This window comes from Tinamus guttatus, unplaced genomic scaffold, assembly GCF_059628265.1.
Source record: "Tinamus guttatus ecotype Peru unplaced genomic scaffold, ASM5962826v1 Tinamus_guttatus_pri_ptg000010l, whole genome shotgun sequence".
In the NCBI taxonomy this organism is placed as follows: domain Eukaryota; kingdom Metazoa; phylum Chordata; class Aves; order Tinamiformes; family Tinamidae; genus Tinamus; species Tinamus guttatus.
Genome location: NW_028288544.1, coordinates 1,319,893 through 1,342,861, shown reverse-complemented (window position 1 = coordinate 1,342,861; position 22,969 = coordinate 1,319,893). Strand labels below are relative to the sequence as shown.

Sequence of the window (22,969 nt, the reverse complement as noted above, 5' to 3'; positions counted from 1 at the left end):
TTAGATACGATGAGTTCAAATTTGGCTGTACATCACTTCGAGTACCCCCTGACTTGCTGTACCAGATCAGGCACGATATCACCGTGTCACCCAGCGGGGTGGCCTTTGTCAAGGTAATGAGGTTAACGTGCTGTGATATTTTGCTGAGCCAAGAACAGACAAAAGGGCTTGAAGGGGGAGGTTCAGCTCTCATTTCCCAATGTTTGTTGATACTCTTCAGAATGCTGAACATTCTGGCGGTTCAGGAAGTAGGACGTCTTCTTTTGCTTTTACTTGTACTGAGGACTCATTTCATCTAAAATTAAACTGTATTTTACTTGCACAGTTTGGGGATCACACAGTAATTCTCTGACTGTAACACTTCATTCTTCTGCAGCTGCTTAGCAGGCTGCTTTCCTAGGAAAAGGGCCATGGTTTGGGAGAGGAAACTCCCTAACTTGCCTTCTGCTGTGCTCATTTTATGTTATGTGAACTGCGGCTGATTTATAGTGAAATAATAAACGTGGCCTGGAGCTCTTATGAGTAATTAGCCACTCACCAGCACACACATATTTAATGCAAGGGAAAAGCTTTGGATAGAAAATGCCAGCAGAATTTTTAAAAGATAGTATTCCTCTAGTATTTAACATGTGAAGAATTAATAAGTGTTAAATGCTGAAGTACCCTTGTAATTAATGCAGCTATCTAAACATATTACATTGGCAGGGATGATTAAAACAACAACAACAACAACAGAAATTACCCTCTTCTTAAGAGCTTTGTCTGTATTCCTGATTGCTTTTAATATTTTTGTGACGAGCCAGAACATTGGTGCCTAAGGCACCTTGCTGATTAATTTATGTTCTTATCAGTGCTTATCTAACAGCTCTGGATTTGCTTCTTCTCTTAACTGTTTAGATTGGTCTTTTTACCATAATTTTTTCCTTTGTTCCTTTCTTTTTTTTCTTCTTTGGCAGCCCTCAATAAGAAAGGGTGTGCTGCCAAGAATGCTAGAAGAAATCTTGAAGACGAGGATCATGGTGAAGCAGTCCATGAAGGCGTATAAGCACGACAAAGCCATAACCCGCATGCTCGAGGCTCGCCAGCTGGGGTTGAAATTCATCGCAAACGTCACGTTTGGTTACACTGCTGCTAATTTTTCTGGGAGAATGCCATGCGTTGAGGTAAGAGGTGCAGCTAAACAGGTAGGGGAAACGTGTGGAAAGGAGGTGATTAAGGATAATCAGATAACGCCGCGTGATTATGTGAAATGCATTTAGTCTAAATGCCCTCATAAAAACAGGGGTGTTATTTGTAGTACTGGAAATCAGTCATTTGAGATTTGTGATCCTTAAAAAATATTTTTTTTTCTTCTTCCCCTGTAAAAATATTTAGAGTTTGTGAAAACATTCCTAAGCAATCTTCTCTTGCTGCTTATATTTTTCATATATCTGAAGAAATCTAAAGGAAGTTGTTGATTTTTTTAATTTCTGTGATTTTCGTTTGCTCTTTCCTAAGTCCTTGACTTAAGTTTTTGGGTGATGTAAGCAAACTTTTTTCTGTAATTCTTTTAAACCATGAAGTAGGTGACTTCAAAAGGTAGTACTTTCAAAACAGTGATCTTTCATAGATGAAGGCAGGGTCAAGCCATGCTTACTAAGAGCTAGCAGTGGTTTTAGCAGTAGAGTACAAATGCACTGTTTGTGTTGGTTCTTGCAGCTGGGCGACAGCATTGTGCACAAAGCCAGGGAAACCTTGGAGCGTGCCATAAAGCTGGTGAACGACACGAAGAAATGGGGCGCGCACGTTGTGTACGGCGACACTGACAGGTAATCAGCACAGCTATAGGAGGTCCCCATAGGTACATTTTTCTGTTGTCTCTCTAGGTGGGACGGGGATGTCCTCGTCCTCTTGCATAGCTAGGACCTATTACAAAGTTCCTCCTGGTTTTCCAGGCTGGATCTAGACTTCCTCTGTGCGGTTTGTGCAGGGATGGGCCCTTTCCCAGCTCCACCACTGCTGGGAGGCTCTGAGCTCTGTCCCAGTCTCCCCCCAAGACCCTGGTCGGAGCTGTCGGCTGCGCTTCATGCTGCTCCCTTTTGGAGTACTGCCGTGTTTCTTGGAATATTGCTGTGTTACTTGGAATATTGCAGGCCAGTTTAGCAGGCAGGAGCACTGTGATAATTCAGAGCAAGTAGGAAGGAGAATTTCCTTATGTGAAACTTCGACAGCTCAGCATTTTTATCCAATTAATCTCCTGTTCGTGGGGTACTGAGCATCAGCCCAGTAACATTCACCAGGCTGCTTTGCCTAATGCAGCATTAGCTTTTCAACTTCCTCTGCTAAGAAATCAGATTGCTGTTCTTTCCGTCTCTTTAATAATGTATTTTCTCATTTGGTACTCTGCTACTCTGTGCTGCTCATGTAAGATGGATTTCAGCTTGTCAGTTGTCTGGAAAGGCAGGAATCGTCAGGAATTGAGTTGTGTGGTTTTCATTACCCCAGAATTGTTAGTCATGGGTTTTTGAAACCAGACAAGTGATACAGAACAGAGCATAATGTCCCTTTTTGGGTGCTGCTTACTGTCTTGCAGAGTAAATCCCATTTATTCTCCCATAGTTTCTTTTAGGACGCTAAGAAAGTGCTTTGAGAGTAAAAAGGCTTTTGAGGTTTTCTTTGTAAATTATGAGAAATAGGAAGAAGAGAGGATAAAAACTTATTCTTCTCATGTGTGAGGTAATATAATGCTTCTTTACTGAGCAACAGTTTTTGTGTCTGTCTCTGATACCATTTTTATTTTGGAAAGTAGAATATTTATATAATTCAGTAGACATTGCATGTTAATACTTAAAGGAATGCTTCCAATTTTATTTTAAGCTTTAAAAGTGGATCCATTCACAAGCAGCCACCATCTGAAGATGAGATTTGGATGCCTAAAATACATTATATCTCCCAGTCGATCCTTGATCTTAATAGTAGCCCTTCATATCCATCCTGCATATCCGTCTGTGGTCCTGGCCTTGCCTCACTTTAGGTTGTGGGAAGCAAAGCCGGTGAAGGAACGCGAGTTCTCCGTCTGCTTGTCCCTCTGTAATAGCTTGTGAATCCAGTCGCCAATTTTAGACAAATTCACTGAGACACTATAAAGTTTCAAAGATACTAAAATCATTACAGTTCAATGAGAGAAAAATCAAAAGAAAAGCACGGACAAATCCAATGGCTGCCCCTGGGGAAGCATGAAGCAGTGCCCCCAGGTTGCAGTGCACTGACCAGAGCAAGAGCAGGTTCTTGTTATAGTAAGATGCAAACCCTGAAATTTTTCAGTGCCCAGAAGGGTCACGTTTCCTGCCTTGCCAGAGCGTGTCCACTTTGCCTTTGTCACTCCTGATCTCATGTTGAACGTTGTAGTTTCTCAGGTTTTGGGCCTTTTGTATAGGAAGGAAACAAAATGATATGTATCTTTTCCTAGTCATCAGGAAACTGTACCTTAAAATTCCAGGAGCTGTGCTGAACAGATTTGTTCTTACTTCTTATGTCTCATTTCTTTTAGCATGTTTGTACTGTTGAAAGGAGCAACGAAGGAGCAGTCTTTTAAGATTGGTCAAGAAATTGCTGAAGCTGTAACAGCGACAAACCCTAAACCTGTAAAACTGAAGTTTGAGAAGGTAAAAGGAAAACATTTCACTTGAAGTTTGCCGAGTGAAAATGTCCCAAACAAATGTGAGGATGAAAGATGCAAGAGTCAGGAAGCCTGTCCGCCGTGCAGGCGGCTCCTCCATAGCGCCGTAAGGGCCAGCCTTGCCAGAGGGCCGTTGTGGGATGAACAGAAGGGGCTGTTGTCACTTGCATGTGTGTCAGGATGCCCTCGGAGCCATAGTGCTGGCAGCCCTAGACAGCGTGAACTGCCCTGCTCATCGGGGTCTGAATCCGTCTCTCGCGGTTTTGGCTTGTGCATATGTTCAAATCAAACATGCTTTGGCGTGCTGGAAGTCCCTGCAACCCTGGCGTTGCACGCTTTGCATGTCCAGGGGATACATATACATATAAAATGAAAAGACGTCCCTCTGATAGGTTCTTGAAACGAATATGAATGACATGGAGACTTGGGTAGAGGAGGCAGGTGATGGAAGTTTGTCGCTGGAAGATGATTAGCAGTCAGCTCAGGTGCTCTCGGCATTGCAGAGCACATCCCGATTCATGCGTGTGGAATCAGTTGGTGAGCAATCTGCCTGTTTTCCCTGAGAACACAGCAGAAAAGTAACAGCAAGGGAAGGCAGGGTGCTTGTGGAAGACACAGCTGCCTTTCCTCATGGACTGACGTACAGGGTCCACCTCCATGTGAGGAAGAACCTCTTTGCTGTGAGGGTGACAGAGCGCTGGAACAGGCAGCCCAGAGAGGCTGTGGAGTCTCCTTCTCTGGAGATCTTCCAAACCCACCTGGATGCCACCCTGTGCCACGTGCTCTGGGTGTCCCTGCTGGAGAAGGGGGTTTGGACTAGGTGATCTCTAGACGTCCCTTGCAGCCTCAGCCGTTCTGTGATTCTGTGACCCTTCCCGCTTCTCCAAGGTAATTGTGTCGTTAAGATGGAGGAAAAATTAGTTGGGAAAAACACCAGGCACCAACATGTGCTTCAGCACGTCCGAGCGCTTCCCTTCAAGAGCCCTCACCTGCCTGTGCTCCAAGAACGGAGCCCCCACTCAGGAAGTGGGACACCCACTTCCAGTGCGAACCTGCCGCTTCCCCTTCCTGTGAGGGGGCGGGAAGAGGCGGATAATCCCACTGGTGTTGGGAAGACTGTTTCCTGTTCTTGCCTTGAAAGCTGGTCAAGGAATGCCAGGGAGACCATGAATGAAAGAAGAGGTTGGAGAGAGCAGCAGAGAGAGCGTGCGGCGCTGAGGGAGGTGATCTCCAAGCACAGCCATCCAAAGGACCTGCTTTCTCCAGGGGAGGATGGCAGCTGATTTTAGGCCACCCCATAATTAGGTCGTTTGAAAATAGGAGGTTCAAAAGCCACTATTTCTGCTGAGAAAGTTTTTTTATTCTCTGATGCTTAAAATGAACTTTTCTTTTAAGAGAGGGAGAGTGCAGTTACATTGAAAATGCTGACAGTTGCAGTCCAGAAGAGTAAGGATGCTCAAAATGAATTACCCTCTGTGTCACTTTTAATCTGAGCTTTCAGTTGCTTATCCATTACAACTAAGTGAAATAAAGTGATTTAAGAACAGAACACTGCTGAATCCCCACTTCTTCAGCTACCCGTTAACATTACTGTGATCTATTTTATTGGCTTTAATGATTTTAGAAAACAAAGTATTATTTATAAAAACACCCTCTGTGTTCAGAGCCACTTGATATTCCCAGCACGTGTTAGTTTGGGTTATCTTCTTTTTAAACATTCCAGGTCTACTTGCCGTGTGTCCTGCAGACTAAGAAGAGGTATGTGGGCTACATGTATGAAACACTGGACCAAAAGGACCCAGTATTTGATGCAAAAGGCATAGAGACAGTCCGAAGAGACTCCTGCCCTGCTGTTTCCAAGGTAAAACACTCGTGTGTTTCTTCCTGAGTAAGAATACAGCGCGCTGCTGCTGGGTCGTGGTGTGCTTGTAGCTCTGTCGCTTCACAAGAAGACTGTCCTTCATCAAGCCCACCTTACATGTAGCATGTGCAGCAGGTGAGGCCTGTTTAAAAGGTTCTTGTTAGTCAGATTTATCCCAGTAACAAAAATACCCACTTAGGGTTTAAAAAAGAAGTAAATCCTCCTAAGCGGGTACTTTTGTTACTGAGATAAATCTGACTAACAAGAACCTTTTCTAGCCATCTCAATGAAAAAATAGGGTCTAAAAAGGAAGTAAATCCTTTTTTTTTTTTTTTTTTGGACATATCTAGAAAATCGTGACAAAACACTTCAAATGACAGGAGAAGCTGTTTTCTTTCTTACTCTGTAGAGAAATTGAAACAATCTCTGAGTTTGGGCGTGGATAATGTAAGATATGAAATATCAGAAAGCTGACTTGATTGAAATTAGGATTACATTGATTTCTTTGATACTGTCCACTATCCCAGAAATATTTTTCTTAATTCTCATATTTTTAAGTTACTCTTAATAACACATAACTCTTTCCTTAGAAAAAGATCTGCCATGAGAGGAAAATGTGTGAGCTGGAGAGCTCTGTTTATGTCAAACTGAGAATAAGGTGTTCCAGTAACGTGTGAAGTGAATTGAGTTGTGTCACAGGAACATTCTAGTTCAGATTTCATAGTTTTTTGTAAACAGCATATAAATATTTCAGTGAATTATATGGAATATGGTTATATAAAATGCATATGAATATATTCAGTGAACTGTATGGAATTACTGATTTTGAGTTAAATGTTTTGCTCACTTTCCTGCTTTGGTTTTAAAGATACTTGAGTGTTCAATCAAGCTGCTATTTGAAACTCGTGACATAAGTCAGATCAAGCAGTACGTTCAGAATCAGTGCATGAAGTTACTTGAGGGAAAAGCCAGCATGCAGGACTTCATCTTTGCCAAGGAATACCGAGGGAGCTCTGCGTACAAGCCGGGATCCTGCGTGCCAGCCCTGGAAATCACCAGGTACAGGCAGTGGGAAGGGCAAAACTCTGGGCTTGTCCCTTGGCCTCTGTGCTGCCCCATTAGGCACCAGCGCAGGGTTGTCTTCCAAGCTACCTCAGCAGCAAGTGGAAATAAACTGGGCACATCGCATGGTGCTGGGGTGGTTTCATGGCCCTGGCAAGAGCCACCCATGCTGCAGAGCGAGGGCAGGGAGCTGGCTGCTGCTCTCTGCGGCTTGGGCTATGGACAAGGGCTCCTGGCTACTAGACATTTCAAAGAAGGAAATAGTGCTGGTGGTGCCTGTCATATTTTCACCAAAAGAAAAGTGATGTCCTAGATTGAGCTCTGCTTCTAACTGAGCAGAGCCCTTTGCTTTCTGGGCACCTGAGTTCCCCCCAGCGGGGTGGCTGCTCCACAGTAGGATGCTCCCGTAAGGAAGAGGCAGCCAGAAAGCAGCCCATGCCGCAAAACTGAGCGGCCTGCAGTGGGATGCAGCTTTCGGGCTCGTCCCAGGGTGCGACACAGGGCTAGCACAGCCCGGCCCTGTGCGTCGCGAGGGGGACCCGCTCCTCCCTGCTGCACAGGTGGCAGTGGGAGCCGCGCGGGCGCTTCCCGTGCCGCGGCTCCGCACGCGCCGTGACGGCTCTTTCCGCACAGGAGGCTGCTGGCCCGCGACCGGCGCTCCGAGCCGCGCGTGGGCGAGCGCGTGCCCTACGTCGTCGTGTGTGGGCTGCCCGGGCTGCCCCTCATCCAGCTGGTGCGGCGGCCTGTCGAGGTGCTGCAGGACCCCAACCTGCGCCTCAACGCCACCTACTACATCACCAAGCAGATCCTGCCACCGCTCGCCAGGATATTCTCCCTCATCGGCATCGATGTCTTCAGCTGGTACCACGAATTGCCCAGGGTGAGTGAGCCTAAGGACCAGCGACCTGCCAACCCCCTGCATCTGTATTATGGGGTCTGGTGCCTCGTGCTGTTTAGTAGAATGAGGTTTATGTGAGGGAGCAGCGCAGGTTATTTATTTTACAAGGCACCTGCCTCAGCTCACAGACTTAAATCATTAGTTCTTTTGGGTGGTTTCTTTGTTTACTAAATACTTTTTTTCCCTGCTGACCAGTCTGGTCGGGGTTGGGCTTAGCCACATTATCAGTGTCTGTTTTCTGACCCCTTCCACAGTTCCCAAGAGGATTTTGTTGTAACTCTTCATTTTTAGCAGTACTCATAGGTGTGTCCCTCTAGCTATATCACCTTTTAAGTATATCACCTTTCAAATTTCTTTTTAGTAGTAGATGCCAGAATTCCTGTTTTTCTAAGATGTTCCAAAGATACTTCACCTTCACAAAGCGGGTAACAGTGCCTGAGCAACAGGAGCACTTTGATTAATATTACCAGGGGTTTTGAAGTAGCTATTTCCAAAAGTTAAGAAAAGTCCGTGATGAGGTGCAGGAGGAGAAACGTTAACTGGATTTTAGCTTACAGTGCCACTGACAAAAAAGACATTGAAAAATGTCTCCGTTTGCTGCTCGCTCCTGCGAGCTTTGCTGTGAAACAGGCTGCAGTTCGTGGGTGGGTTTGGCGTTTCATTCAGTGATCCCTGAATAAGCCCCTGCCCTGCAGGCTCTTTGGCCTCCTCATTCCTGAGAACAGCTCAGCCCTGTGATGGAGGAATAGAGCGAGCCGCGCTCCGGCTGCTCCTCTCACCTCTGCGCTTCTTCCCACAGATTCAGAGAGCCGCCTGCGCTGCGCACGGCGAGCGGGAGGGCCGCAAAGGCACCATCTCGCAGTACTTCCCCACGCTGCAGTGCCCCGTGTGCGAGGAGCTGACGCAGCTCGGCGTGTGCGCGCGCTGCCGCAGCCAGCCCCAGCACGTCGCCGTCATCCTCCAGCAGGAGATCCGCGAGCTGGAGCGCAAGCAGGAGCAACTCAGCAAGGTAGGCAGAGCCGGCACCCCAGGCCAAAACGTTGAAGCCAAAGGGAGGAACAAAATCACAACAAAGGAAGCCTTTCTCTTTCTTTTTTCCTCCCTTGAAAGCATCTGGCTGGCTTTGTAGGTTCCTTTATATAATGGGGATGATGGAAAGTTATAGAAATGCCCTGAAAAACCCCACCTTTGTTGTATTAAAATGACTGCTGATGTTCTAGTTTAGTAGCAACAAAGCATGTTTGTCCCGGGAAATTAATTGGTTTTTTGTTCCAATTGCTCTTGATAGGAATTTTCCAAATTGTTTTTCTCCCTTGAGCTAGGAGTCAATTAAGAGGGTAGCGGGGAAGGCAGCTGCTCGTGAAGACATTGCACAAGGCAGAGAGTCTCGCCACGCGCATGCGCAGCCACACCGAGTCCGGGTTCTCTAGTGTTTTATAATTAATAAATGTTTTTTTGTGAGCATTGATTTTTGCACTAGCACTGCAACAGTTCAGAGACTTGCCCGAGCTGCAGGAATATAAATGCTCGTGTCGCCCAGGCATTGATTAGCTGTGCTCCCGTGGGGCTCTGTTGCTAGAAAACCACCATAATTCACAATTCATAAATATTCTATTACTGAGATTTGAACTGTATTTTCTTGCTCTCACCTCCACTGTGACTGGCAGTAGGAGGAAGTGACGAACACTCTGCAGTTTTCCTGTGGTGCTCAAAACCCTGCACGTGGTTTTTGTTCTGGAACTGGGCCATATCTGGCAGATTGGTCCAGCGCCACGAAAGGATTAGCGGCTTTGATCACAGCATTCCCTTGTCTCTCCAAAAACGCAGCGGCTTGGCCAGGCCTGGGATTCAGTTTTAGCCTGTGTATGAGTACTCAGCCCCTCTGTGAGAGCGTGTGACAGTCTACGGATCCTTCATAGCTTAAGTTCGTGGCTCTCTGAAATTTCAAACATGCCAGAGGCAGCACAAGACTGATCAGCCAGTTGAGTGCCATTAAATCATCCAGTGTTTCAAAGCTTGGCTTAGAGAGTGTTTGCCCCGTATTAAGGCCATAGGCTTCCTCTTTATACACAAATTGAACTTCAACAAAAAGTCTCAAGTTGTAGTTTGGTTTCATTGCATTTAAACCAGCTACAACCTCTTCAGAAAGAACAAGGGTGCCTTGTGATTTCTGAGGTTCTTCTAGTGGCTGAGGGTTGCAGGTGCCCAGGTAGTTCTGACCCAGGAAAACAATTAATTCCGAAGGAATGAGGGGAACATCGGTATGATTTTGATGTTCTTGAAACCAGGCAAATGAGAGCAGCAGGAGAGGTTAAAACTTGGATGTTGCAAAGAAAAAACAGGAATGTGGTTGGAAGTAGAGTTATGAGCTTTTGGAAAGACTGTTGGGACAAGCAGGTACTGGAAAACTTTAAAAATAAAAGAGCAAGGCAGGGGCTTCTGTTTAACTAATGTTAATGACGGTGCAGCTGCATTTGGAGACCCTGCGCCTGCCCAGGTGTCTCTCATCAAAACTCCTTGCAAGCAGTCCAAGTGAGCAGGTTCGTGAATGAGCGTGTGGCCACTGCAGAGCCTGTGACGAGGGAGGCGCCAGCCCTGCCTGCAGCTCTGCCTGGAACCCCGGCGCCTGTCTATGGAGGGGCTCCCTGGGGCTGCCCCTCTGGGAACCGTGGAGGGACTCAGTGATGTTCACACGGCTGGTCAGGGTTCACCTGCTCTGTGTTAAAAAGAGCACGTTTTGCTTTTCTTTCCCTTGTGCTGCAGATATGCAAGAACTGCACGGGCTGCTTTGAGCGGCACATCCCGTGCGTCTCCCTGAACTGCCCCGTGCTGTTCAAGCTGTCCCGGGTCAGCAGAGAGCTCTCCAAGGCGCCCTATCTCCGCCAGCTACTTGACCAGTTTTAGGAGATCTGTGTCACAGGATCCCAGGTGCTATTTTTTTTTTCAGTGTTTACCACACTAAGATGATTGTGCATGGTGCTTTCTCAATTCTCATCTAGGCCAGGATTTCCATTTTAACTGTTGGGTTTATTATCTGAAGAATATGAACATTTATCCTAACTAAATTAAAAAAGAAAAATGCATTTGTTGATCTATGAATAGCTCACTTTTTAAGATGTACAAATTCCTTCTTTCTTTCTCGTTTCTAACATACTGTTTTATAATGCTGATGTTGAAATAGCTCTGTGTAACATCTTGTAAATCCATTTCAAAGTAGAAGTCGAGTTTACTTCCCTGAGGAAGGAGCACTGAAAACCTCTCGAGACGATAAAACCATTAGTGTGTGTTTTTGGACTGTCAGTATCAAGACGTGTTACTTATATATTATCCATTCACTTTATAATTTTGTCTGCGAAATACTTTGTAAATACACTTTTTTACTTTTCAAACAACTGAGTAAAATAATGTGCAATGACTTTTATACAGATAATTTTAAAGTTGGTTGGTAAATCTCCTCCTCAGTTTTGCTTGATTCCAAGTAGATTGTTATTTTGATCAGACTGTGCAAACAGTAGTATCATGTGTAGCATTTTGAAACATCATTTTCTAAAAATTGCTGTCTTGCTTTAGCTATTAATGGGGCATTGTGAGGAACTGTGCAAAGACATTTTTTTGTTACAAACCTGTGGGACTGTTGCAATACTTTAAATATAAAATTTTATTCCATTTTTGCTTGTTTTGTATAGACATTTCTATTGCTTCTAAATATGCTTAAAATATTTTCTTTCCTTATGTACTGTACAGTTAAATCTTATTTGCCACCATCTTGACAAAATGTGTATTTAGAATATTTGTATAACTGTATAAAATGGAAAAGGAATTATGTGGTCAGTGCATTGTTTTCTAAACTGGAAATCATTTTGTTTTAGAAGTTAATAATGGAAACCATATTAAAGTTGAATAAAATGATATGGTAAAAATATATATGAATTTTTTTTTGACTCACAGCAGCAGTTGGTCTTTGTCTCCCTCCCTTGGCACACTGAAAATCAGCAGCACAAACAGCCGGGGTCAAATTTGGTTTCAGAATTTTGTCGTTCAGGGTCCGACTGGTGCTTCATGATCTATAGCCTCGTGCTCCATTCTTGGAGGCCTCCCGCCCGGCACAGACAGGACCCATTTTGACTGCCCTTAGTCTAAGCAACCCCGGTATTAAATGTAGAAATCCAGAATTGCCTTCAAAAATAAAAGGAAACTTTATTTAGAAAAAGGAACCGAAGTACCTTTTCCCATTAAGAATTTATTACATTCAAAAAAACAAGTGTCTATTGAATTTCACATTATACAGTACAATGTAAACCCACACCAAGCAGAATGAAAACTGTCACTGTGCAGCAGGATGTGCAGCAAGTGCTCTGAGCTTTTATGCAAACTAATTAAAAACCATCAAGGCACCAACCGTTGCCAATTCCTGCATCTTGCAGCATAAGGTCAGGTGAGAGTAAAAGTGCAAATGCCACGGCCTCAGTGCTTGCAGCACAATGGAGCGCTTGACTGTGCTTGGGGCATTAAGAAATAAATAGAAATATAAAATGACGACTGCAAAAGTTACCTTTAACATTTGAGTAGGCAAGTAAAGGGGCATGTTAAACCCATTCCTGTTCTTAAAGACAAGAATTGCATCTTACTCAATTCAGGCTCCCTTGATCATCAACCTTGTCCTCAACACAGAGGTGGCTTTCGGTGCTGGTCTTGCTCTAGCCTAACCAGGGCAAGGGGAAGGAATGTTCCCTCGAGTACTTCGCACATTAAACACCAAGTTTCCTAGAAGATCTTTAACTTAAAAGGCACTGTAAATAGATCCTCACAGTAACTGTGCATGCCAAGAAACAATTTACTTTTAAAATTTAAACACCAGCATTCATTTTCTAGAAGAGCCCTTGAGGAACACCCCAAGCCAGTCACTCTAGCACTTAGACTCTTTCTTTGAACATCAGGACTGTCTGACTGCTATGAGTAGACTCTTCATTGGAAATACAGACCTGTTTTAAGTTGCTTAAAGAGCATAATTTCAATGAAGGGACAACCCCCTGACATTAAAAACATTCTTTAAGGGTAAGAAAAACAAGTGACAGCAGTGGATCCCAGGAAGGCTGAAGCCAGGGCTGCTTCAAGCACACGGGCCGGAACCCTCAGAGGCGCTCGTCACTCAAAGGCTTCCACGGGGTGTTCGGCTGTGAGACCCCATGACAGTGTGCAAGACAACTACATCGTTAAGTAACTTAGATAATCATAATAAAAAAACTACCTAATTAAGTTCTACAGTGTCTTCCTGTCACTATGTTATAGATCCTCTGGTTGCTGTAACACATTTGCAATCCAGACAAATGCTTCATTTCTACTCCTTGTAATTTTAAGGAAAATTCCTAGCTGGAATTGCTATTCAGTGCCTCATGCAGCGCTTAGCAGAATTTGCCACATCTGTTCTGCACAGAATTTTTGTAGTGGCTGAGGAGACTTTAGTGAAGGACTAACCAGCACATTCAGTAGATCAGGTTCAGGGAGGTTACAACGCATTTTCTCTGCTGGGCTTTAGTTTCGTTTCCTATTTTTCCACTGGATTATGCACCAATTCCTAGCACTCCCCGAGCATCCTTACTTGCTTGCACTATGCTCCCATAGAGCATTTAAGTCAAAAAAAAGCAGAGGGGGAACTGGGGGATTTTTAAAAATCCTCCTGTTGTCAGGTGGATAATTTTCTTTGGCAACATGATCACCAACATGGTAAGGGAACTGGAGGCGGGGAGGGGGACTACTTGAGAGCCTCTCCAGCAGAAGTCACTGCAGCTCTTTGAAACTGCTACCTCCACTTCCTTCTGCTTTACAGAAGGAAGCTTTTAGAAGTATTTTTGGTAATTATGCCAGCTAGACCATCCTTGGTGTCTTGTGCTAACTTCTCGAACATGCTCCTTAGGCCTCTCTCTGGTCAGTTACGGGCTGCCTCAGAATGCCTCTCTGTGCGTTTCTGTCAGTGCTAGGAGGTGCCCAGGGTCGACGGAATTCCCCCAAAGCAGAGAAGAAGGTGCCTGTCCCGGCCCCCGGCCCCTTCCCAGCAGGTTTTGGCCACATAACCACAAACAAACACCCCTCTCATCTAAATGTAAAGCATAGTGCAGAGTGGGGAAGGGAGAAAAGAAATACTTCAAGCAAGGCAGTCTTAACCTGCACTCATTTACATCAGCACCTCAGCCATGCCCTTTCCTTTACTGCCATCCAAGAGCAACATTTAAGTCTGTGCATTGACTCCTGTTGGTAAATGCAGCCCCACAAATAAAGATTTGGTTTGATATTTAAAAGCCTTACTTCAAGCTAAAGAACCCTGATGGAGCAAGTGACACAAACTATTTTTAAGTGCAGGGGCACTTAAGAGCTGCCACAAACAGGTGCAAAAACAGGCACACGGCCGCTAAGAAAAGCGAGTCCTCCCAGGGTGTTTAAACACCAACAGCAGGAAGCAAGGGGACCACTCTGCACCATTACAAGAGGCAAAGAAGAAGGTGCAAAATTTTTCATTACAAATTGATTCCTGCCTATTAAGTTCTTAGAAGAGAGCAAAAAGTTGTTACAAATTGAACACACAGAGGAGGAGAGAGAGAAAAAAAAACACACAGCTGAAAACACATTAAATGGCTAAGATTCTGGAGTGCTGTTACATTTAAACTATTTTAGTAAATTAAAGCTCTTTTAACCAAAAAAAAAGTGCAAAGAAAACAAAATGTTAGCATGATCTGATCTTTAAGAACACTAACCTAACAGTTTTGCCTTTGGAGTAGAGGACTTGCAAGACGTGTGTCCTATTCAGCTTTTGCTATTAGCTGCACCCCCTTTTACTCTTGCTGGAGAGGGGTCCCTGACACATGGGGCTTTCACACTCCTCCAGCCTAGGTCTCTCCACAGATCCAACTGCTGCCCCTCCTCTGGGAAGGACGAGCCTGTGGGTGGCACCTCCGACCTGCTCCCTTCCGCACAGCCACCGCAGCAGGTGCTCTGACCAGGGCCCTTTCTCCAAGTTAGTTAACAAACACGAGAGCATCACCTACCTCACTGCAGGCCTCACATTCAGAAAACATCTCGTATGCTTCAACATTTTCAGTATCATCAACAAAGTTCCTCACATTACCTGAACCAGATCATCATGGACTTTCCCACTCCAAGCTACACACCTGCAGACTGGAAATGAAAGAGGAGAAAGGACTGGACAAAACAGGAGTGCAAACATTTCTGTGCCACTGTAAAAAGAGTCTTGAATCACTTCACAAGAACAGCTACAATTCAATTGCATTTCCCTTTTTAGAAAAAGTCTTTTTTTGATTTTTTTAAAGCTTCAGTCATTCTTCTCCCGGTCAGCACTCGCATTTTTAATCCCCGAGGAGCTACGAGCTGGAGAACCACCCAGCCCATTATCAGAGTGTGGCTGGTGCATGACTTTGGCCGGAGAGTCTCTGGGTATCTTCCGGGTGGTCTCTACCACAGAGTTTCTCAGTGTGTCATTCATTTCTATTACCTCAAAGTCTGCTTCGTTCCACTCGCCCGCGTCCTCCTCGTCCTCCTCATCGTCATTAAGGCCCGCGTTTGACAACAGGGCTTTGCGGTCCTCGCTCTCACCCACTTCTCTGAAGTCCCTGTGGCTGGGCGCCCTGGCCAGTTTGTACATGATGGGGAAGAGCACGAGCGTCATGGCCGAGGTGCCCAGCGCCGCGTACATGACAACGGGAACGTGGTGGAACCTGCCCTGCAGATAGCCGACTGCCGCGGGGATGAACATCTCGCCCAGTGCAGCGCCCACCACAAACAAGGAGGCGGATTTGCCTTGGATAACCGTGTACTGCTCTATCCAGGAAATGCCACTGGGGAAGATGGTGGCCATGGAAGCGCCGTAGACAGCAGTTCCGGCCCACAGCGACAGCGGGTGGGTGGCGAAGAGCACAAGGCACGCGGAGGAGAGCACAGAGCCCGCGATGCTCAGCACGATGAGTGTGCCGGGGTACAGGCACGCAGCAAAGCATATTGCCACCCCTCTGCAAGCTGCAAACGCGCCCCAGAACACGGAATTCAACGCGGCCGCCTCGTTTTCTTTCATCTCTGCAAAAACCTTTGCGTAGGTGAATATGTACGAGCCGTAAGTGACCTCCGCTCCCACGTAGCAGAAGAAGAATGTGAAAAGGAGAAAAATGAGGGCATAGTGGTACTTGGCAGTTACGTGTTTCTGCGAAGCAGCCTTGGATTTGTCTCGAGCTGAACTGCTCCTTGAATACAAAATAAAAAAGAAGAAAGAAATAAACAGAAGATACGTCCCTATAACAACGTAGGACCACAAAAAATCCACATCGAGATGAGGTTTCAGTGACAACGGGGTCAATGCTGTTGGCACAAGCTTCAAGACAGACTGGTTTGTCTTCTCATCTCCTGCCACGTCCTTAGGGACAGAGCCTCCTAAGGCCATTTTAGCCAGAATGGGAGCCACAAAGGCTCCTACTGCGAAGCTGAAGTGCAGAGCCTGCATGTGTGGCCCAGCCTCCACTCCCCACGTGCTCAGTACAAGGATGTTGCCACCTGTGGATGGGAGACAGGAGGAGCTGGTCATTTGGGTCCCAAAACACACATTGCTTTAAAAAGCGTAACCAAAAGCACCACCACCACCACAACACCATTTGACTATGTTGCTGATTAGCCTGCCAGCACAACCCTTTGTGACCGAGTTTATACGCATTCAGCTAGCAGTAGTCTCACCTTTAACAAATATAAGGTACAAAAACTGCAGGGAACTAAAATTCTGCATATAAGCACCTTAAATCTGTGTGCATAGCTGAGTTGTTTTAGGAGGGGATTCGCAGCAGTCAAAAGAGCCAGAAAGTAGCACAATCAAGCAACAAGGGCTGCACATAATTATCCCATCTGGCAATTCTTCTATTTATTTACCACTGCAGCTGTGTCTGGCCTGGCCAGCCGTTCCCCATCTCTCTCCATCTTCCTCTTCCCAGGTGTTTAAACTGGAGGCACATCAAGCAGTCTCTAGGATCACTGATACTTTCTTCCCAGATCATCAGCTACACTCACCTGTAATTTGTAGCACTGCTCAGCCTTTTTTTTTTCCTTCAAAACAGCAAATCTAGCTGCTGCTCATTTCTGTAAGTTTTCGAGTCAACAATGCAGAACCCCAAGAATCAGAGAATTTTCTCTCATTAAACAGCGCTCGAGGAAACACCAAGAGCCACTTGCTTCCGAAGGACAGGAACTCCCCATCTTTTTTGTGACTGGATCTGATGGCACCCTCTCTTTAATGTTACAGAGCTCCCTCAGATGGCACAGAATGAGGAGACTGCTCACCCACAAGGCCATCATATCACCATACTGCTTCCCAGCCGAGCCACAGGCACTGGGATGGGAAGGCCAGTACGCTGGCCAGGCATTACTCCAAAACAGCCTTCCCCAAGGCCAGGGAGCCAGATGCCGAAGGATCATGCTCAGGAGGAAGCAAATGGGGGCTTCCTCAGCAAGGTAGAGGCACTAGCTGGCACAGTGCTGGCATGGCACACACAGGGGGCCCAGGCATTGGCTCTTGTTGCCACTTTACCACCACCTCCTGCTCCAATTGCAGGACAGTGGCCTATTTTTGGTTGCATCACGAGCCCCATCTCAAGTGTATCAGTGTTACTAGGCATCTCCTGTTCATGCTTATGTCTCTACCACTAAGCATCTTCCCTCAGCCTTGCCCCATGAACTAACACCTGTGTGAGGCTTTTTTGTGTCTCTAATATAACTAACTGACCACCTGACTGCACCTTTATGACATTTGCTTCATCAATACATGGTCCTCCAATAAGAAACCCTCACTAAGAAATTTGTTTTGAACAAAGGCGGTTTTTTTCTGGGCAGTCTCCAGTGTGCACATGCCACTAACTTGCACTTTGGGGTCAAAGAATAAACTTGGACTCCTAGACACCTATGTGATGCTAGCCAAAGGCATCCTGCGCTTCTAGTCCAAAGAGATCAGTGAAGAGCTGTCAGTGATTATAGCAGCAAATATCTGGTGGGAATCTCAAAAATGCTGCCTCGCCTGGTTTGAGGTAGCCAGCTCTCCAACACAAGCAGCTAGAAGCATGCTCCTCCAAGCAACCATCGGGGCTCGCTCCAAGCAAACTTTATTCCATCTAGCACTAAGGAACAAGAACCCGGTTAGCTAAAAAAGATCTTCCCAAAGAGCCAACAGAACATGGCACTTCCCTTAAGCCTGTAACAGCCACCTGAAGTGTATATTAGTCTTCTACAGGAAGCAAGAGATTCCCAAGACAACTTGCCCCAAAACCAGGCAGGTCTGTTACAGAGACACAAACTGCAAGTCTCAGGAGCAGGATAAACCACCAAGAATCCTGGCCTCATACATCAGCTCCCCTCTTTTAATTCACAATGTGCCAAATTAAATGTTTCAATCTCATCAAAATTTTTCCTGGCAAGTTTTCACTCTGTTCAGTGAATCACAGAATCATAGAATGCTTAAGGTTGGAAGGGACCTCTAGAGGTCATCTAGTCCAACCCCCTTGCACAAGCAGGGTCACCAAGAGCACGTGGCACAGGACTGCGTCCAAGCGGGTTTGGAAGATCTCCAGAGAAGGAGACTCCACAACCTCTCTGGGCAGCCTGTTCCAGTGCTCTGTCACCCTCACTGTTAAGAAATTTTTCCTTTAGTTCCTGTGGAACCTTTGATGCTTCAGTTTCCAGCAGCTTCCTCTAGTTCTGTCGGTGGCCACCACTGAAAAGAGGCCAGCACCATCCTCCTCACTGCCTCCCTTGAGGTACTTATAGACACTGATCAGGTCCCCTCTCAGCCTTCTCTTCTCCAGGCTGAACAGGCCCAGCTCCCTCAGTCTCTCCTCGTAGAGCAGATGTTCCAGGCCCCTGATCATCCTTGTGGCCCTGCGCTGGACTCTCTCCAGCAGCTCCACATCCCTCTTGTACTGTGGAGCCCAGAACTGGACACAATACTCCAGATGTGGCCTCACCAGGGCTGAGTAGAGGGGCAGGATCACCTCCCTCGACCTGCTGGAGACGCTCTTCTTAATGCACCACAGGATCCCACTGGCCTTCTTGGCCACGAGGGCACACTGCTGCCTCATGGTCAACTTGTCATCCACCATGACACCCAGGTCTTTCTCCGCAGAGCTGCTCTCCAGAAGGTCGGTCCCCAGCCTGTACTGGTGTCTGGGGTTATTCCTCCCCAGGTGCAGGACCTTGCGGCCTTGTTGAATTGCATGAGGTTTTTCACCACCCAGTTGTCCAGTCTGTCCAGGTCCTTCCGGATGGCAGTGCAGCTCTCTGGGGTACCAGCTACTCCTCCCAGTTTGGTATCATCAGCAAACTTGCTGAGGGAGCACTCTGTGCCTTCATCCAGGTCATTGATGAATAAATTGAACAGGACTGGAACTGAAGGAACTGACAGATTAAGAGGTCACTTACCCGTGTCTAGAATTCCCATGGAACCTCCAATAACTGACATCAAGACAGTTAAGAGCAGGGATTTCTTACACCAAGGTATAGCAAAAAGACCAATTGTTGTTCCAAGCATGGATACTCCTATGAAATAAATAAATAAATATATTACAGCTTCCATTTTAAATACAAAACATACAGCAAATCACAAAAAGAACATAGTATGTCCGTAATTCTTAAATTTGCAAATGAAATGAATTAAATGTGACTCCGCTTAAAAGAAAGTCAAGTTATTAAACTCTTAAAATGCTCTAAAGTGACAATTATCCTCGGTCAATAAGCAACCTCCATATAAAAGTTAGTTCTCCTTGATATTTTGTTCCCACATAAAGGATGCATTCCAAACGATTTCTAAATTAGCAAAAGATAGAACTACTGTATTTCAGACCATAAGATGAACTAAAATTCATTAATTGTATTAATTTTGCTTTATTTACTAAATAGACTATATCGATTTGAAAAAGATTTCAGAGCTGGTGGAAATTAATATTGAAAACTTGGGAAGAAGTTCAAGAGTTAACTTCTGTGTTTATGATCTCCTCTCCCCTTAATGGGGATAGATGCAATTCAGAATTAACTAATCCACCCTCAGCCCAGAAAAGGCAGCGCCAAGCCCTGGGGAGGCACTCATACAAACCCTGAGACGATTTTCAAGCCTAGCACACTGGGCTGCACAGAGAAAAGCTAAGGATGGGGTGAAAGCTCTCTCACAGAGCTGAAAAACAACTTTGCAGTAAGGGGTCCACTTCTGGTCTTCACCTGAAGATCGGCACTTAAAAACTTCCTGACAAAGACAGATTGGATTTTCAGCTTCTGTACAGTAACAGAGTTTCAACGGCTGAAAGGTGGAAAGTACGTTAACCGCACGAGCAAGAGCATCCCCTGCGAGTAGCCCTCAGGGGACAGCAATAGAAGATTCAGTCATTCAAACTATTTTTGACATAATTGCTACCAAATTGGACGTGGCTGAAAAGATGGAATACAAGCTCCAAGAACTGTTGATCAACAGCTATCCTATGTGATAGATCCAAAAAAAAGGCAAGAAAATACTGAACTACTTCATGTTAGTACTCATTTCCACAGATAAATTAATGCTATTATTCAAGGTAAAAAATGTCAGAGACAGACCATTCTGACCATGTCAGATGTGCACAAAACATTGAAATGCTGAAGGGAACATTTTTAAGAGTTCTGGAGTAGGGGAATAAAAAACAGGTGGGAGAACAATAAATAACAAATAAATAAATAAATGGATAGATAATTAGACTGAAATCTTAGAACTAGGAAGACAAGAAGAGGGGAAAAAAAAAAAGAGACAGACATTATATGATATCATGGTTTATGGTAACAGAAAGTAAGCATATAGGGCAAAAAGAGATTTAAGTTTAAACGCAAGCAATGAAAAATGAACCTTTCCATATGCTCCAAATCAATCCTGTGATTACTGTTCTGGGCAGAGTTATGTCTGAATCTCTCCAAGGAAACGTATGGCAGGAAAAGGAATAGGAAAAGCACTGGAATCTTCTTCAACCACTAACTTGCAGCACACACAGACATGCTGCTATTGTTAGGTGTATTTTAGAAGAAATACTAGGTATATTTTAAAAGACACTGGTTGCCAGAGCTGCCCTTGAAAGGAAACAGATGGGCTTCCAGAATTTCAGGTGAGTTCTAAGAATCTCTATCTGAAAAAAAAAAAAGGGGCCCTTAATGTAACTCTGTGAAAGGAGCATTTAGTTTCTGGTTTATAAGTGTGTCATTCTGCAATTTAACTGCTTACTGGTCTAACTTCACTGAAACAGTCCTATGCTTTTATACTAAAAAAAAACCCAACAACAAAAAAATCACATGGCCTGAAAAACACGCTCATAAACCATGCTTCCTACAAATATTTGCATGTCTAGGCAGCAGTGGAGCAGTAAGCTTTCAAAATCACATTTTTTTTTAATTTTCACTTTGAGTAAGTCCTAATTTGATTCAATATTCAATTCAATCAAATTCTCTATACTTTTGCCACGTACACAAAGGTGAACATTTCTGCTGAGCTTCAACAAAGAGTAGAGTTTTACTGTACAGCTTTCCCCACAGGCCAGCATCACCTCAGCATGACCACAGCAGCTTTCAGCTGTGCAGGTCAAAACAAAACGACAGTCACTCTCATTTTGTTTATGCATTTCACAGAGTGACATTTTAGGATACTGCCTGCTCCAGCGGGATCTAATGTAAAGCATATCATTTGATATAGAGGCGGAAAAAAGCAGCCTTTTTCTTTTTCTCGTGTGTGCAAACCAAAGGCACTTTTGCACCAATTCTAACCAGTTTCTGTCAACTCACAAGCAGCCACCACTATTGGTATTTCCAGGAAACCTGTCTCCTTGGACATAATGCCATGCAGCAGGAATTGCTGGACACACATGGAGCCAGACACCAAACAAAACACAATTCTGTAGGACTTGATGCATAAGCATATTTTATGAAACGAATCACATGCCAGCATTGCCATTTCTCAACACTGCTGTATAGAAGCAACAAGCTTCCACAAGGTACTACACAAGCCAAAGGGATGTTTCCCTGAAAAGCTTCCCATTAAATAGCATTTCACAGCCAGTGGTGGTACCACCAAATTGCTGCAGCGGAACTTAAAACGGTGCCTTAAAATGCATCAAAATCCCAGCTGGAGGTAGGGTGTTCAGGACTCCTACCTGTTTGCACACACTTACCCAGGAGAAGATGTGCATTTATGCAGTCAACAAGCACCCCTCCGAGCACTGACCCACCAAGGTAGCCCAGCGAGCGGCCCACAAAGATATAGTAAATATCACTGACGTTTTTATGCACATTGGCAGCCAGGTTTGGAAAGGTAGGTCCTAGGACAGCAATGCTCATACCCTGCAAAATATTTTAAAAGGCGGGTTAGTTGGGGCGTTCCCTCAGGCGCTCCTGACAGGCAGCCTCACCACCAGGCACGCGCGCTCACATGGCAGTTAAACGGCCCGGCGTGGGCGTTAAACGCCCGGGCCGCGCGCTCGGAGGAGCCCCGGCACGGGGAGCGTGACGGGCAGGGCGAGGGGGCCGGGAGCCAGCGGCGCCGGACAGTAGCCAGCGCGGGCGCCTCGCGCGGACGGGGGGGTGAAGTCGCAGCGCCCCTCGGGGCCCTCCCGCCGCCCGCCGCGCTCACCAGCCCCAGGAAGGCGGCGCACAGCGCCCCGGAGATGCACCAGCGCAGCGCGGCTCCTGCCCCGCCGCCGCCTCTGCGCCAGCCCCCGCCGCCGACCACGGCCACCTCAGCGACGGAGGCGGGGAGGAGGCGCGGGGGCGGCAGCGCTGTCCCGGAGCTATCGGCCGCCTCCGCCGGGCCGGCGAACCGAACGTGCTTCTTGCGCTCCGCGTCCGCCATGGCGCCGACCAACGGCCGCGACCAACGGCCGCGCTGGCCCGCGGGCAACCCGGAACCGCCGGCCCCGCCCCCGCGGCGCGGCGCGGACTACGGCTCCCGGCGTGCCCTGCGGCGCATGCGCGCGGGCCACCCCCGTCGCGGCGGCGCGCGGAAGATGGCGGCAGCCTCGGGCGGGGTTCGGCGGCTCCGCGCTGCCCGGGGCGCAGCCCGCGGCCCTGCGCGGGTTGACGCACAAATACCGCGTTGTACGCAGCACCTCGCATGGCCGTTACCCTGCTGACTGCTCCGTGCGGCAGCTCCTCCCTGCTCCCAGCAGCTGACCGCTAATGTCCTGAGTCCTCCTTCCTCCCCCGACTTCTTTTTTTTTTTTCTCAACAGGTTTCCAGGGGCCACTTTTGCTGACTTTGTGGCAATTTTTCTAACTTCGACTTACAACTAACTCTAAACACATCTGTAACTGCATCCTATAATGGCTACACTAGCACCTGAGAAAAAAAATATAACCTTTCCAAGGATACTATACAGCAATATCTATCAACCTCTAATGGATGATGGATCTGTAACCCCTAGCTTTCTTTTTACGAGTAGTTAACATTTGATTTAAAG

At 46.1% G+C, this 22,969-nt stretch overlaps 2 protein-coding genes across 2 annotated transcripts in view; one reads left to right on the top strand and one right to left on the bottom strand.

Annotated features, from left to right (window-relative positions):
- REV3L (REV3 like, DNA directed polymerase zeta catalytic subunit) overlaps nucleotides 1-11,401 on the top strand; it is a 109,874-nt gene extending 98,473 nt beyond the window's left edge. The window contains exons 24-32 of the mRNA XM_088522484.1: nucleotides 5-113; nucleotides 957-1,163; nucleotides 1,699-1,808; nucleotides 3,530-3,644; nucleotides 5,382-5,519; nucleotides 6,388-6,578; nucleotides 7,215-7,461; nucleotides 8,279-8,488; nucleotides 10,243-11,401. Of these exons, the coding sequence (XP_088378610.1) occupies nucleotides 5-113; nucleotides 957-1,163; nucleotides 1,699-1,808; nucleotides 3,530-3,644; nucleotides 5,382-5,519; nucleotides 6,388-6,578; nucleotides 7,215-7,461; nucleotides 8,279-8,488; nucleotides 10,243-10,383 (1,468 nt within the window). The 3' untranslated portion in view covers nucleotides 10,384-11,401. The remainder of the gene's footprint in view (nucleotides 1-4; nucleotides 114-956; nucleotides 1,164-1,698; nucleotides 1,809-3,529; nucleotides 3,645-5,381; nucleotides 5,520-6,387; nucleotides 6,579-7,214; nucleotides 7,462-8,278; nucleotides 8,489-10,242) is intronic.
- Nucleotides 11,402-14,702: 3,301 nt separating this feature from the next.
- Nucleotides 14,703-22,363, bottom strand: SLC60A2 (solute carrier family 60 member 2). Its single transcript, XM_088522335.1, has 4 exons — nucleotides 22,145-22,363; nucleotides 21,687-21,855; nucleotides 18,934-19,050; nucleotides 14,703-16,032 (listed from the first exon to the last, which is right to left on the bottom strand). The coding sequence occupies exons 1-4, from the start codon at nucleotides 22,361-22,363 to the stop codon at nucleotides 14,804-14,806; spliced, it is 1,734 nt and encodes a 577-aa protein (XP_088378461.1). The 3' UTR covers nucleotides 14,703-14,803.
- Between the last annotated feature and the right edge of the window lie 606 nt (nucleotides 22,364-22,969).